The 13550-nt window shown below is 41.9% G+C and overlaps 1 protein-coding gene across 1 annotated transcript; it reads right to left on the bottom strand.

The window, feature by feature from the left end:
- Positions 1-578: 578 nt before the first annotated feature.
- LOC142996100 (ras-related protein Rab-8B) lies at positions 579-12089 on the bottom strand. The gene is made up of 8 exons (XM_076146988.1): positions 11838-12089; positions 7755-7815; positions 6985-7045; positions 5828-5905; positions 4913-5002; positions 4445-4510; positions 4307-4357; positions 579-3751 (listed from the first exon to the last, which is right to left on the bottom strand). The coding sequence occupies exons 1-8, from the start codon at positions 11959-11961 to the stop codon at positions 3662-3664; spliced, it is 621 nt and encodes a 206-aa protein (XP_076003103.1). The 5' UTR covers positions 11962-12089; the 3' UTR covers positions 579-3661.
- Positions 12090-13550: the final 1461 nt, after the last annotated feature.

The following is a 13550-nucleotide window of genomic DNA, read 5'->3' on the forward strand; positions in this document are numbered from 1 at the left end:
GCAGTTCTGTTTACACTCATAGTGAGTTAAAGCAGGAATCATGAACAAAAATGTTAACACTTGAACAAGGGCATCAACTCATTCATTCAAAAGTGACTTCATTTGTTCCTTCAAACACAAAACTGACAATCTCTGATATATACGTTACATTTTTTGCAATGATTAATTTCAGACATGACTCAGAGGTTTTACAGTCAACAAAACCGTTAAAACAGTTAAATTTGTATATATATATATATATATATATATATATATATATATATATATATATATAGGTATAACATAGAGATGTGGCTAAAAGTGTTGGTCTATTAAATATGGAGTAAACAACGATAGAGGGTGATAACTTTCTCTTATTTCAGAGCAAACTGTGTGTTTTGCTTTTACTGTGAGTGAACCAACACTTGAGTCCATGTCTGCAGATTCTGTATAACTTCATTCATTCTGCAACAACTCCAATTTGACTTCTGAATATTTTAGACCTTGAATTAAGAAATGAAGTTGTGTGTTTAAAGAGATACACATGAACCTGATCTGAAGTGAGGGGACCCAAAAACATTACAGAAACCACACAGATGTGAACATGTATACGCAGATATACTGCTTATATTTTAAGGCAACATGAATAAAAACATTGAGTCCAACTTAAACGTTTAGCTTACTATTAATCATGGTTAGAGCAGAAATGTTTTACTTCTTTTAAACAAAAAGAGCAGAAAATGTGCTTTACTAAGGTACGAACGCAAACAAAACTGGACAGTCAAAACTCGGAACTTTGGTGACCCTGAACACAACACAGGATGAAGTTATTGTTGAAACACTTAAACAATAGCAGATTATCACAGAAAAACTTTGTGGTGGTCCGAAGCACCTTTTATCAGGAGAAATGGATGCACACACAAAAATAACACTGCCACAATGGATTGTAAACAAAAACACAGCTGATACAAACAGGAAACCAAACTTTCCTCAAACTCTTCAAAATTACTAGAAAGGAGAAATGTTTTCTCTGTCAAATCTGTTTGGGGTTTTAGCTAGAGACAGTAGTATGTGCAACTATTAAGCATGAGTCAAATCCACTTTCAGGGAGATTCCATCTGCATTAACATTTATCCTTTATAGAGCCCCTCCCCCCTTCCCCCACATGTGTGACCTATAATACTTTTCAAATAAAATACTTTTTTCTGGTTGGTATCGAGGAAGAAAAATGTGTTTTTCTGAAGCACATTCAAATGCATTACTGAAATAAAGGAACGATGTGGTCACAGTTCTTTGAAATGACGTGAATGTGACATCTCACATCATATATGAAGAATTGTTTCATATGAAGAGTTTGCAGAGATTTGGTTGAATATGTAAGGATAACTGATATTAGGATTCTCCAAGAAAGGTCAAGTCAAACATCTAAACTTCATCATAAACGAAACACGTCGAGTGGTTTTAACCAGAGAAACTTTTCTGAGCTGAAATACAAAAATATAATCTGCATTAACACACAAAAGGAAACACAAACCTCACAGAGACAGACGCCATTGAAAACCCTCAGATCTCAACATGAACTTTCTTACTGACATAGTTCATTGTTTGTCTTTGCTTTGTCGTGATCACAATGTAATTACTTCAAATAAAGAAAACTACTTTACTATCTCCATGTAAAGTGCATTCTTTATGTCCCTATTTCAACATTAATTTGTGATCTTGACGGTTTTCAATGCATTATAAACATTCTTCAAATATGCGTCATGATTATACTCCTAACCAGTCTTTCATCTTCACCGTAAAAACATTCAAAAGCAACTTAACTGATGTGGAGGTTAAAATTAAGACGAGACTTCATTCACTAACGGCGTAATGACTTAAGGCCTCATTCACACCTCCAGGTAGAACGTATGGGATCTGCATCATGAGCATGTAAAGAGTAAAAAACACATGGAGTTGGATATTGGATTAACATCCATATTAAGACATTCATGTGATATGTATCAGATATCTGCTAATGAAATGCAAAGTCATCTAAAGACACAGAATGGAATTCTGCTGCCCACACTCAATTCAGAATGCCTAAAAAGAGTTTGACTCTAAAATGTACATTTAAACTTCCTTTGTGCCGCACTCTGAATGTCTGCATGGAGCTTTTTTAATCAACGTTAGTGACTGGAAGGTGATTGATCATATAAATGGGGATAATGTCACAAACTTTAACTTTAGAAGAGGAGAGGGATTGTTATCAGGAATTCAGTGTCTTGTAATCTCTATAATATAAGATATATATACTGTCTATAATATATAATAAAGTCTTTGTGGAGCTTTTAAGGAAAGCAACAGCTTGTGTCATGGCCAGGTTCCTCCACACGTATGTGCTATGGGCTGCATCAGTGTAATGCAGTGCATGCAGTGGAAATGAGGCTGAGGCCAAAATGTGAAAAGGAGCAGTTCTGCTACACGTGATGGATGGATGGATGGGACTGTGCTACCACAGCCATTATAGACTTTGTTAGTGGTTTACTATTATCAATTAATTTATATATATTTACACTAATCATACATTGTGTAATGTGAATAAGTACATTCCCATTTGAAAGATGCGTTGGGAAAGTAAGCAATCAATTGTGCCAATCGATCTTTGAATCTGTTATAATACTTTAATACTAATATTGCATATTAGTATTGTTTTTTATTCGACACATTTTTATCACGGAAATGTAATTTATCGCTTTGAGAATTATAATTTGATATATTAGTTGTGGAATTGAGAACAACTGAGCTGTGTGGTGTTCAGCTCTCAGGCCTGTGTGGTGACACAGTGGATCAGACATTCACTCATCAAAGAGTTTCATTCCAACATGACGGATTAACCTTCACATCTCGTCTGTGAAGGTTCCATTCACATCTTCATTTTGCTGAACAAAATCAGGGTTCAGTCTTTGGGAGAAAACGCTGAACTGTTTTTTTTTTTCAGAGGTTATATTCACATTTTAAAACAAAACTCTTCCCTGATCTGATTCTCTGTTTTGCCTTCATCTCCAGTGCGGCTGCAGAATTTAAAACGATTATCTAAAAACTTACAAGACAATACACAGATGAGTAAGCACAAAGAGTATCATTACTGACTGAAATACTTCACCCAGAAGAGTGAGAGGAGCCAAAGGACTCGGAGGCTTTGTTACAAAATAAAGAATACAAACGATCTGACGCCAGGCGCTCATCTACTGCCGTCCATCAAATTCAAGTGTTCATCGCTGTGACCTCCATTCTGTTGCATGTGTCAGGAGCAGCCGTCACTCTGCTAAAATGATGGCAGTGAGAATAAAAAAAGAGAAGGAGAAGAAAGAAATGTGCAAAAAGTGAAAAAGTGTCAGAGGTGAGTTTATCCGATTGCAAAAGCACTGAAAGTCTCTTAAAACTAAAGAAAAAACGATGTCTGCATGTCGTTCTCTCATTCCATTTCCATTTTCTTTCCAGTTTGCTGTGTTTTCCATGAGAAGCGGCGGAGCAAGTTGACTCGTTCCTCTGAAAGCGTTTGTTCTGATCAGCAGTCCCCTCGGCGGCGGCGTGCAGAGCTGAGGCCCTTACTGCCGACTGAGAGGGGCTTTCATTCTGCAACGGCCAATCAGACAGGAGAAGAGGAGGAAGAAGGAGGCGATCTGAGTGGAGGCTCCGCCTACAGCAGCGCACACCTGAAGAAACTCTTTTTAGAGCGACTCTCTGTGATTTTGACAGGCCCGCCTCCTCCTGGCGGGTTGTTGTCGTTCTGGAGAAACACACAAAAATAATGCTCAACAAAATCGGACTTCTTGGTTCAGCCAATGGTTTGCCGAAAATGATTACATTCCAAAAAAGTTTTCCATGACTCAAATAAACTAAAAATAACTAAAAATAAAATCACAATTGTTTACTTTGTGACTTTGTAATGCATTGAAGTATGTAAGTTTTTAGTTAATAATGTAAAGCACGTTGAGGTCCATTTGTTAAATGGAAAAGGTGATATATTTATTATTACTGTTTGGAATTGGTCGTCAAAAAAATAAACTTAGGTGTGTTCTGAAAGTAAGTACTAGTTATGATTAATGTACCAATACCTTATACTGTTATTCTGTCTTTGCATGTTTAACAAAAGAAAATAAATTGAAAGCACAACATTTGCAAGCTGTTTTTTGTTATTTTGCGACCAAATTTATTCATGATATTGATTGTTTTTGTTTATTTACTTGATCATTTGTCTAAACTTCTTTTTTCGTGTATCTACTTTCGCGTAAAAATGTGTTTCAATTCAAAAGGCAACATTTACCACTTGAACTAAACTCACCATCTTTCTGTTGAGTCGCGTCATGATGTCTCTTCCGAGTGTCAGAAAGGCCTGTGAAAACACAAACGCTGTCCGGTTAACACCAGATTTCTCTCTCTCTAAAGAAAGCAGGAGCACGCTGGCTGAGTCGCTGCTCACCTCTTCCACATTGATGCTGGACTTTGCGCTGGTTTCTAAGAACTTGATCCCATAATCAATCGCCAGCTGGTCAAAGACACAAAGTGAAGACAAACAGTTTAATACATTTATAAAAATAAATTGAAATGGATGTCATTGTTGTCATCTTCATACAATCTGTAAACCATAGAGACGACCTGAGACTATGTAACTATGGTGACACACACACCCACATAGTGGACTGGAACTAGACTCTCTTTCAGTTCAACGTCTGTTTATATGTTTCCAATAGAATAAGAATGATTTAATAACTTTCCAGACATTCAGGATTGAATGGCAGCCATAATGACTCCATGAGATAGCTCCTCTATCACAAATGCACAGAATCATTTTTTGTAGAAGACATTACATTCACTCTTCAGCCTGCATAGTCGGCAAATAGTTTCCACATTTATGTCCGTGTTTCTTCTGTGTGACACACTTTCAGACCTTCTCTCCTCTCTCTCTGGACACTTGCCGCCTGTCGTTCATGTCACACTTGTTTCCCAGGACCATTCTCTCCACGTCTGAGGATGCGTGCTGCAAAAACACAACAGAGGGGGCGCCACATTGTTCTGTCAGAGATGATACGTTTTTATTTACGTCTTTCCATTCACACACAGTGACCACTGACCTCCTCCTTCACTCAGTGATTCCAAGTTGGACAAACTAGACCAATGTGCAGTCAATATGTACCTGATACTAGATAGTGCTGACTGAGCGCTCGCCCTTCTCACCTGATCTGGCCCTCTCCTCTTTCCAATAATGAAAAAGGCCCTCAGATGAAAATGCCACAATTACTGAGGTTTGCTTGATTTGAATTATTGAAAAATGAATAGTGAACTAATCAGGATGCCACACACATAAATGGGAATGGCTGAAAAATCTAAAATACCTCAAGTATGAAAGATTGAAGTCAGAAAAAGCTTTGACAGTTTCTGTAGGTTGAAGAAGGTGGAACTAGCTGTGCGACAACAAAAGTAAAGAAAAAATGAAAATTAAACTGCTTGCAGCAACTACAGCAATTCAATATTTCATAGAATTAAACACGCCAGATGAACTGGCCACCAGATGGCGGTACTGTAACACTGAATTACTGTCAGAGGCGATGATGCGGTTTGTGTCAGGAGCAGAAATAGCTGGGCAAGGCCTAGGGTTCAGTAGCCACTAGGCAGATGAGTTTAGGTATGATGTCATGTGCTGTGAGGAAGATGTCCTAAATACCATGAATCACTGTAAATGGAGATAAATGTAAATAACAGAGAGAAGATAATGGACAAGATCACCAGTGTAACCACACACTGATTGAATGTGAATGAGAGATCTATTCAGTTATTGATTGACGTCTGAAAGGGTGTGTCCTACCTCCTCGATGTTGCGTATCCAGTTCTTGATGTTGTCGAAGGACTTCTCGTTGGTGATGTCATACACCAACATGATGCCCTAGAGGAGGTAGGAGGAAAATCCAGGAAGTGACCTCAGAGGAAGTGACACACAACATGAAAGTGCTGACCCCTACACACACACACACACACACACACACACACACACACACACACACACACACACACAGTGAAACCCTGTGCTCCTTTACCACCCCATACACCTTTAAACACATACCTGAAACTATATGAAAAAAGATAAAGACGATGTTCAGACCTGTTTGATCTGTGAGGTTCTAAATACGTCCTGCTGATGCTTTATCCCTCTCATGGTCCCATGGTGGACACATTATTTGTTCTCCACATTGATATAAAGAATGTAAGTATGTGCTCAATGACTCCACACGCAGTTCACATGATGTCATAATGGAGAAAATGTTGAAATCCCACCTCTGCTATCTCACATTTCTCTGCTAAAGTAACTAAAGTCAAAGCTGTGTGAGCAGCACTGGCAGGGCGACACCGCTCAGAGCCTCAGAAACAATAACCAGCCCCCCTCCCCACACACACACACATCTGGTGAGTAATAACAACACCATCACCAAGGAAACTCCACTCACACACACAACAGAACAGACAGAGCAAGTCAATGACAGAACTTCTGCAGGAAAGCACCGACGCCACTCAAAGGAAGTGCAGGCACGAGTAGAAAGACCACATGTGCCACAAGTACTGGTGGTGATAGCAGTAATCACAATAATAAAAGTGATAAGTGGGATTATAACAGTAATAGTTCCAGTAATAATGGTAGTAAGAGCAGGTTGTAGTGATAGTAACGGTTACAATGGTAGCAGATGTTGTACTCCTACTGAACAATAGTAGCAGCTGTACAGCAGCAGTAGCAATAGCAGGGAGCGGTATCAGTACATGTGGTGCGAGTGGATTCGCGTCATTTCAGCACATTAGAGTGGCATTCGTGGTGTACCGTGCACAGTGAGTGACAACAAGATCAGTCCTCGCAACTGTGGTGGTAGTAGGATGAGTCAGTGATGCAGTATCAGAAGTATGGATTTGATCAACATGGACTCAACAGTGTGTGTGTGTGTGTGTGTGTGTGTGTGTGTGTGTGGGGGTTCTTACCATGGCTCCTCTGTAATAGGCCGTGGTGATGGTCCTAAACCTCTCCTGACCCGCCGTGTCCCTGTAGGAGAAACAAAACCAAACTGAAAAAGAAACACTCACTAAAGCGATTAGAGCAGTGGTTCCCAAACTTTTTCTTTCCCACCCCCTTATATAGATCAGAAGTTTTTTGCCCCGCGCCACCCACTTTGGGAACCACTGGATCAGAGCATCACTAAAGTACCGAGCGTCAAAAGTCTCCAACATTACAAGCTGTCTGAAGTCGCAAATTAAGAAATGTTGTAACGGAAACATGGACGAGGCTACAAACTGAATTAGCAAAGCAGTAACGGAAATGGATTTCGCGGATCTGTCATTTTATTTCCGGGTGTGGATCTAGTTTTGTATATTTCAGGGTTGGGGGTGATGTGCTTGTGAAATGTGTGTGTGTGTGTGTGTGTGTGTGTGTGTGTGTGTGTGTGTGTGTGTGTGTGTGTGTGTGTGTGTGTGTGTGTGTGTGTGTGTGTGTGTGTGTGTGTGTGTGTGTGTGTGTGTGTGTGTGCAGAGACAGACATATGGAAGCGTATCCACTGAGTCGAAGTGAAAATGTTCTGGACCATTACCTCCCAGAAGTCTCTAATCCGTGGCCTGTTCCACATTCTTGACAGGAATAAGAACGACGCCGCCCCGGAAAACAACCACTAGATTCCACGGGATTTCCGTGACCACGTGACACCCCAGTGACACTTAGTCCCACCCAGTCACCTGTCACTTGTTTCGCCCAGGCTCACCATATCTGAAGCTTGATTTTCTTGCCATCCAGCTCTATCGTTCGGATTTTGAAGTCGATTCCTGAAACAGAGAGACGTCAGTGGGGTCAGAAACATGTTCCCATCAGAGGCAGGACAGATGATGACTGGACGAATGGACGGGTGTGGGGCGGGGGGGGGGGACATTACACACACACACACACACACAGAGCAGCTAAACAAAGACTGAAAACACAAATTCAGCACACGCCCACATGTGTGTGTGGGGGGGAATGGCAGTATTCGTGCATTGGAATTTCATGGAGCGTTCCTGATTAACTAAACAACTCTGGAGTCACATTAATGGTTCCAAAGTTGGTCACACACAGACAGACACACACACACACACACACACACACACACACACACACAAGCTAAACAAAGACTGAAAACACAAATTCAGCACACGCCCACATAAAGCCAGCACTGTCTCAAACAATGATGTCCTCTTCTGTTCCTCTCTGTGGGACGGTCGGCCCTCGCCGCTCCCTCTAGAGGTCACAGGCGGGGTGTCACTCTTTAGTTTGCGTTTGCCCGTTATTCATGAGCTATCAAAACTTTATTCAATTAATATTTTGATGTGTTTCTCTTACTTTTATCATCTAATAATGCAGAGTTTACAGTTTAAACCGCTTACACAGAACATTTCATTTTCCCTCCTCACAATTTGATGATTTGAAGGCAAACTGCATGTGTAATCTCAATTTAGCCGCCCAGCATACAAGTCCAGAGTTTTGGTCAACTCGGACGTGGATGCCTTGTCTCATAGTACGAGAAGGAATCGTCCCACCGCTTTGGGACGACATGTGGAACCACACAAGAGAAACAACGCCCTCTAGTGTGCATTCAGAGCTGGAGCTGGGTGTGTCCCTCTGCGCCGCGGTGACAGGGAAGGGAAACATTTTTAACCATCTTGTGTGTGTGTGTGTGTGTGTGTGTGTGTGTGTGTGTGTGTGTGTGTGTGTGTGTGTCTGTGTGTCTGTGTGTCTGTGTGTCTGTGTGTCTGTGTGTCTGTGTGTGTCTGTGTGTGTCTGTGTGTGTCTGTGTGTGTCTGTGTGTGTGTGTGTGTGTGTCTGTGTCTGTTTGTCTGTGACCAATTGTTCCTTCCAGTCTAAGAGGAAACAAAGTGAGTTGAACGTGAGGATACGGCCGCTCACTGGCTCACGTTTCCTGCGCTATTTCCTGTCCTGCTGCGTGAACAAGGACAGAGACACTGGCCACGTTGCGAAGTGCGGAACAAGCGTGAAAAGTCATGATTAAACCCCCCCCTCGATACTTTGTCATCATTCCCAACTATTCAGATCTGTGAATTGTTGTAAATCTTTTCATACAGTCTCGGTTTTCTGAGTAAGACATTTCATGCTTATTCTCGCTTTTTGAGGGTTAATCTAAAGAGGAAGTCTTTGTCTATTCTATAACTTTTCCTCCTCCCTCCCTCTCACATCTATTATGCTTCACTTAATATTCACAAATATTCCTTCATCTCTCTCACACTCTGCTTATCTCTCAATCACTTACTCTACTCACTCTCTCTCTCTCGCTGCAGGAAGTGAACCCCGCTTGCTCGTTGTTAAGGAAACGAGCAGCATGAGCGGGTCAGTGAACTCTCTCTCTCCTCCCTCCATCCTCCAACACTCACACACAAAACACTTTTCAAGAGTCCTATTGCCTTTTCACCCTGCTTAATCCTGTTCCACAATTTTTCCGTCCAACTGTTTGAATTTCATGTTTTTGTCTTCGCGCACCTGCACGGCCGATTGCGTAATGTGTTAAGACACACACGGAATGGTGTAGAACGTTTGCAGCCGACCACACTGACATTTACACTGACACTTGCGTGGAGTCTGACACAGGAGTAGAATAGGTATAGAAAGTACTGAAATGCTTAACTTGGTAACATTTGATCTGTTCTTTACAGGGAGTTGACAGGTGTTCACATGTAGCAGGCCACAGTATCCCAGGTTCCTCCCACAATGCACAGCGGTGGCAAATCTAATCTAATCTGGACAATACCGACTGCACCTTTAAGTGATTTCTGCTGTTGCTACCTCAGCGATAATGTCGACACCGAAAACTGTGAGGCAACAAACACACAAAGACATCCCCTGCCCCCGATACAGAGTTCATACAAATGGACCGTACAAGCTCTTCCCACTTTCATATCACACACACACAGGTCAGCTGACACTCAGCAGACTCCTAGCAGCCCGGTGACAGAGCTGCCTCTGTCCGGTCTCAGCAGTGGAGGATTGTGGGAGTTCATTTAACATTCAACCACACCCGTTTCCCAGCAGCTGGGGATGGGGGGGGTCTGATAGACGCACACTGACGATGAAGACTTCAGAGACCCAAAACTGACATTGTGTTTGTTGCTCATCACACGTCGGCCTTTTCAGTTCTTTTCATGCTGAGAGAGAGAGAGAGAGAGAGAGAGAGAGAGAGAGAGAGAGAAAGAGAGAGAGAAAGAGAGAAAAAGAGAGAGAGAGAGAGAGAGAGGGAAATCTGGCTTTTATTTCTGTCTATATTTCTGAGAGTGTGTGAGCTTGGCAGCGAATTGTGACAGCGGCTACAAAAAACCCACTTCCTGTTTCAGCCAGGAAGACAGAGGAGCGATGCTCAGCTCACTATGACGCACAGGATACACACAGGCTGTATGTGTGGTTGTGTGTGTGTGTGTGTGAGAGAGAGAGAGAGCAAAAATCTGGCCTTGTCCATTTCTACGTCTTTCTTCAATGTGTTACTGGTGTCCCGTTTGACCTTTGACCTCTCGGTGTGGGAGCACAATGAACAGGAATACACTGTCATGAACCATTTAAACCACTGCAGTCTGCTCTTGTCTTCATTACACATAATGGACAATAAGACGTTGACGCACAGTAATGGAGTTTCATGCCTTGGAAACAAAACACATCCTCTGTATCTCACGCACTTTTGCAAATTCCATCTACAACTTGGCGTCACACTTCAGGACCAGTGAACACAACACTTCTTCATCAGAATATGTGTAGTTCAGGCCACATAATCTCACCATAACATGTATAAATAATAAACTTGGTGCACCTCAACACAAGCCTATCTGAGGTGGTATTCAGAATTCATGAGCCCTAAATATTCACTTGCCCCCAGCTCACCTACGAAAAGAAAGTCGTTATCCTTATCCATGTGGGGCAGGATAAAAGACACACCAGCACTATGTCATCAACTCCTGCAGCGCACTCAAAGCCTTAAGGGTCAAAGGTCACCTGTTGCTGTCAGTGTTAACATCAGCTGCAGGTTAGTGGATTGGTTAGTAAGCTCGTCAGCCTCTTTAACCTAAGCTAACCCCATTTTTGGTGGGCAGTCCCTGGAAATGTCAACGTTGTGTACATTTGAACAAAAGCGGAATAACACTTCAAGTGGCAAGAACCATTCTGGTGTGTGTGTGTTAGTTTGCAGGTGTTTCGGGTAAAGGTTTATGTCACGAGTGAGTTAGCCTGAACTCACGACATTCGAGCGACACTGGGAAAGACGTACGACGTGTCTGTGTCACGTGACAGCCAATGACCAATCACATCGTTGCCGTGGGAACCCTGGGCCCTCTGTCCTAACACCTATCTTAGGAAGACCCACGAGCTGCACATGATGTATCTGCTGTTCAGTCATAGTAAGGCCTAGTTTCATGTATTTTCACTCATTTTTAACAATTCCATATCTGATTGAGAAACAGTAACAAAATGGTTTCCTGAGTACACTGCAGAGTTTATTGACATATTCTGCCCTGTTACTCCTACTATTAGCACATATTTGAGGTAAATATGCCCTACTGAACCATTGTGCTGAGACATTTGTATTGTAGATATAATATATATTAGAGCTTCTTTCACCATGACAGTCAGTGTACATGCGGCACAATTCATCACAGTCACACACGCACACAACACGGGACTCACCCTCTTATTAATCCATAGATAATAACAACAGATATTATAATTGTACACTAGACTGACAGTTGATATCTGTTAACGGACGTCACGCGCAGCCCCTCTCCGGTTGTTTAAATCACCGTTTGTGTCAGCATTAGCTCACCGATGGTGGAGATGAAGGTTGTGTTGAAGGCGTCCTCACTGAACCGGAACAACAGGCACGTTTTACCGACGCCGCTGTCACCGATAAGCAGTAGTTTGAAGAGATAGTCGTACGTTTTGGCCATTTTTCCCGCCGCGCCGTCAGTTATTTCAGCTTTTCTAACGGAACCTCCGGCCGCCTCCTTATCCCCGTGATGCGCCGATTGTTGACTGGGAACGCTGGTTTCTACTGGTTGACTGGTTTGCTGGGTTTTTTTTCTACTGTAGCGCCGCGACAGACAGGGCAGGAAACATCAGCGTTAAAAAACACGATGTAAAGCATTACACTTCCTGTATAGTGCTTTCCAAAATAAAACACATCGCATGGCTTTGTTACAGACTAACTGCTTGCAATGAAACCCCGTCACCAAATTAATTACGTACAATCCCATAGCTTAAGTTTTCTTTCTCATTCAGTCTGTACCGAATATATTAAACCTTTTTACACAGCACTGCTTTGTACAGTATATTTGTGTTATTTTAACAACATTTATTTCCTCATTTATATTTTTTATTTGCTAATTTGTGGTTTATTTGCTTGTTTTTTCTCTATATGAACTGTTGTCGGTGCTGTATATGTAGCTTCAAATGGATATTCTTTTTTAAATAACACAGGAGTTCAACGTGGAGGTGGGACTGCATCAATGATCAGCCATGAGCCCCTTCTTGTTTGCTATGGTGAAGGACAGATTGACAGATGAAGTCAGACAGGAATCTCCATGGACCATGATGTTTGCAGATGACATTGTGATCTGTAGTGAGAACAGGGAGCAGGTGGAGGAAAATCTGGAGAAGTGGAGGTATGCACTGGAAAGAAGAGGGATGAAGGTTAGCCGCAGTAAGACAGAGTACATGTGTGTGAATGAGAGGGACACAAGTGGAACTGTGAGGTTACAAGGAGAAAAGATAAAGAAGGTGGAGGATTTTAAGTACTTTGGGTCAACAGTCCAGAGAAACGGAGAGTGCGGAAAAGAGGTGAAAAAACAAGTGCAAGCAGGTTGGAACGTGTGGAGGAAACTGTCAGGAGTGATGTGTGACAAAAGAGTATCAGCAAGAATGAAAGGAAAGGTGTACAAGACAGTGGTGAGACCAGCGATGTTGCATGGTTTGGAGACAGTGGCACTGAGGAAGGGACAGAGTTAGAGGTAGCAGAAATGAAAATGAAAAATGAAAAATGAGGTTTTCTTAGGGAGTGACAAGGATGGATAGGATCAGGAATGAGTACATAAGAGGGACGGCACATGTTAGATGTTTTGGAGATAAAGTCAGAGAGGCCAGACTGAGATGGTTTGGACATGTACAGAGGAGTGAATTTATTGGAAAAAGGATGCTAAGATGGGAAGTGCCAGACAGGAGGCCTAGAGGAAGACAAAAGAGGAGTTATATGGATGTAGTGAAGGAGGATATGAGGTTAGTTGGTGTAAGAGAAGACAATGCAGAGGATAGGGGTGGATGGAGACGGATGACTTGCTGTGGCGACCCCTGAAGGGAGCACCCGAAAGGAAAAGAAGAAGAAGAAGAAATAACACTGTAATTCATAGTAAACTAGACAAATTGCATTGAGCTGTAAGTTGCATTAAGCAACATATTTGAACGTCCTTAACCTGTAATGAGGGAATGAAACAAGTAAATAAATAATCACTGCTGTTGCGTGACAAGCAAGCGTTCTTTTTAA

This window comes from Genypterus blacodes, unplaced genomic scaffold (assembly GCF_046128005.1).
Source record: "Genypterus blacodes isolate CSIRO-AG114 ecotype Tasmania unplaced genomic scaffold, CSIRO-AGI_Gbla_v1 ptg000036l_1, whole genome shotgun sequence".
Taxonomy (NCBI): Eukaryota; Metazoa; Chordata; class Actinopteri; order Ophidiiformes; family Ophidiidae; genus Genypterus; species Genypterus blacodes.

What these genes read in the sequence shown, in the direction of transcription:
- LOC142996100 (XM_076146988.1), bottom strand. Translation starts at nt 11,961, where the DNA reads ATGGCCAAAACGTACGACTATCTCTTCAAACTACTGCTTATCGGTGAC. An exon ending in AACCTTCATCTCCACCATCG is followed by an intron (nt 7,816 to 11,837) that starts GTGAGCTAATGC and finishes TCTCTGTTTCAG; the next exon opens with GAATCGACTTCAAAATCCGA. An exon ending in GGATACGCAACATCGAGGAG is followed by an intron (nt 5,003 to 5,827) that starts GTAGGACACACC and finishes GTGTTTTTGCAG; the next exon opens with CACGCATCCTCAGACGTGGA.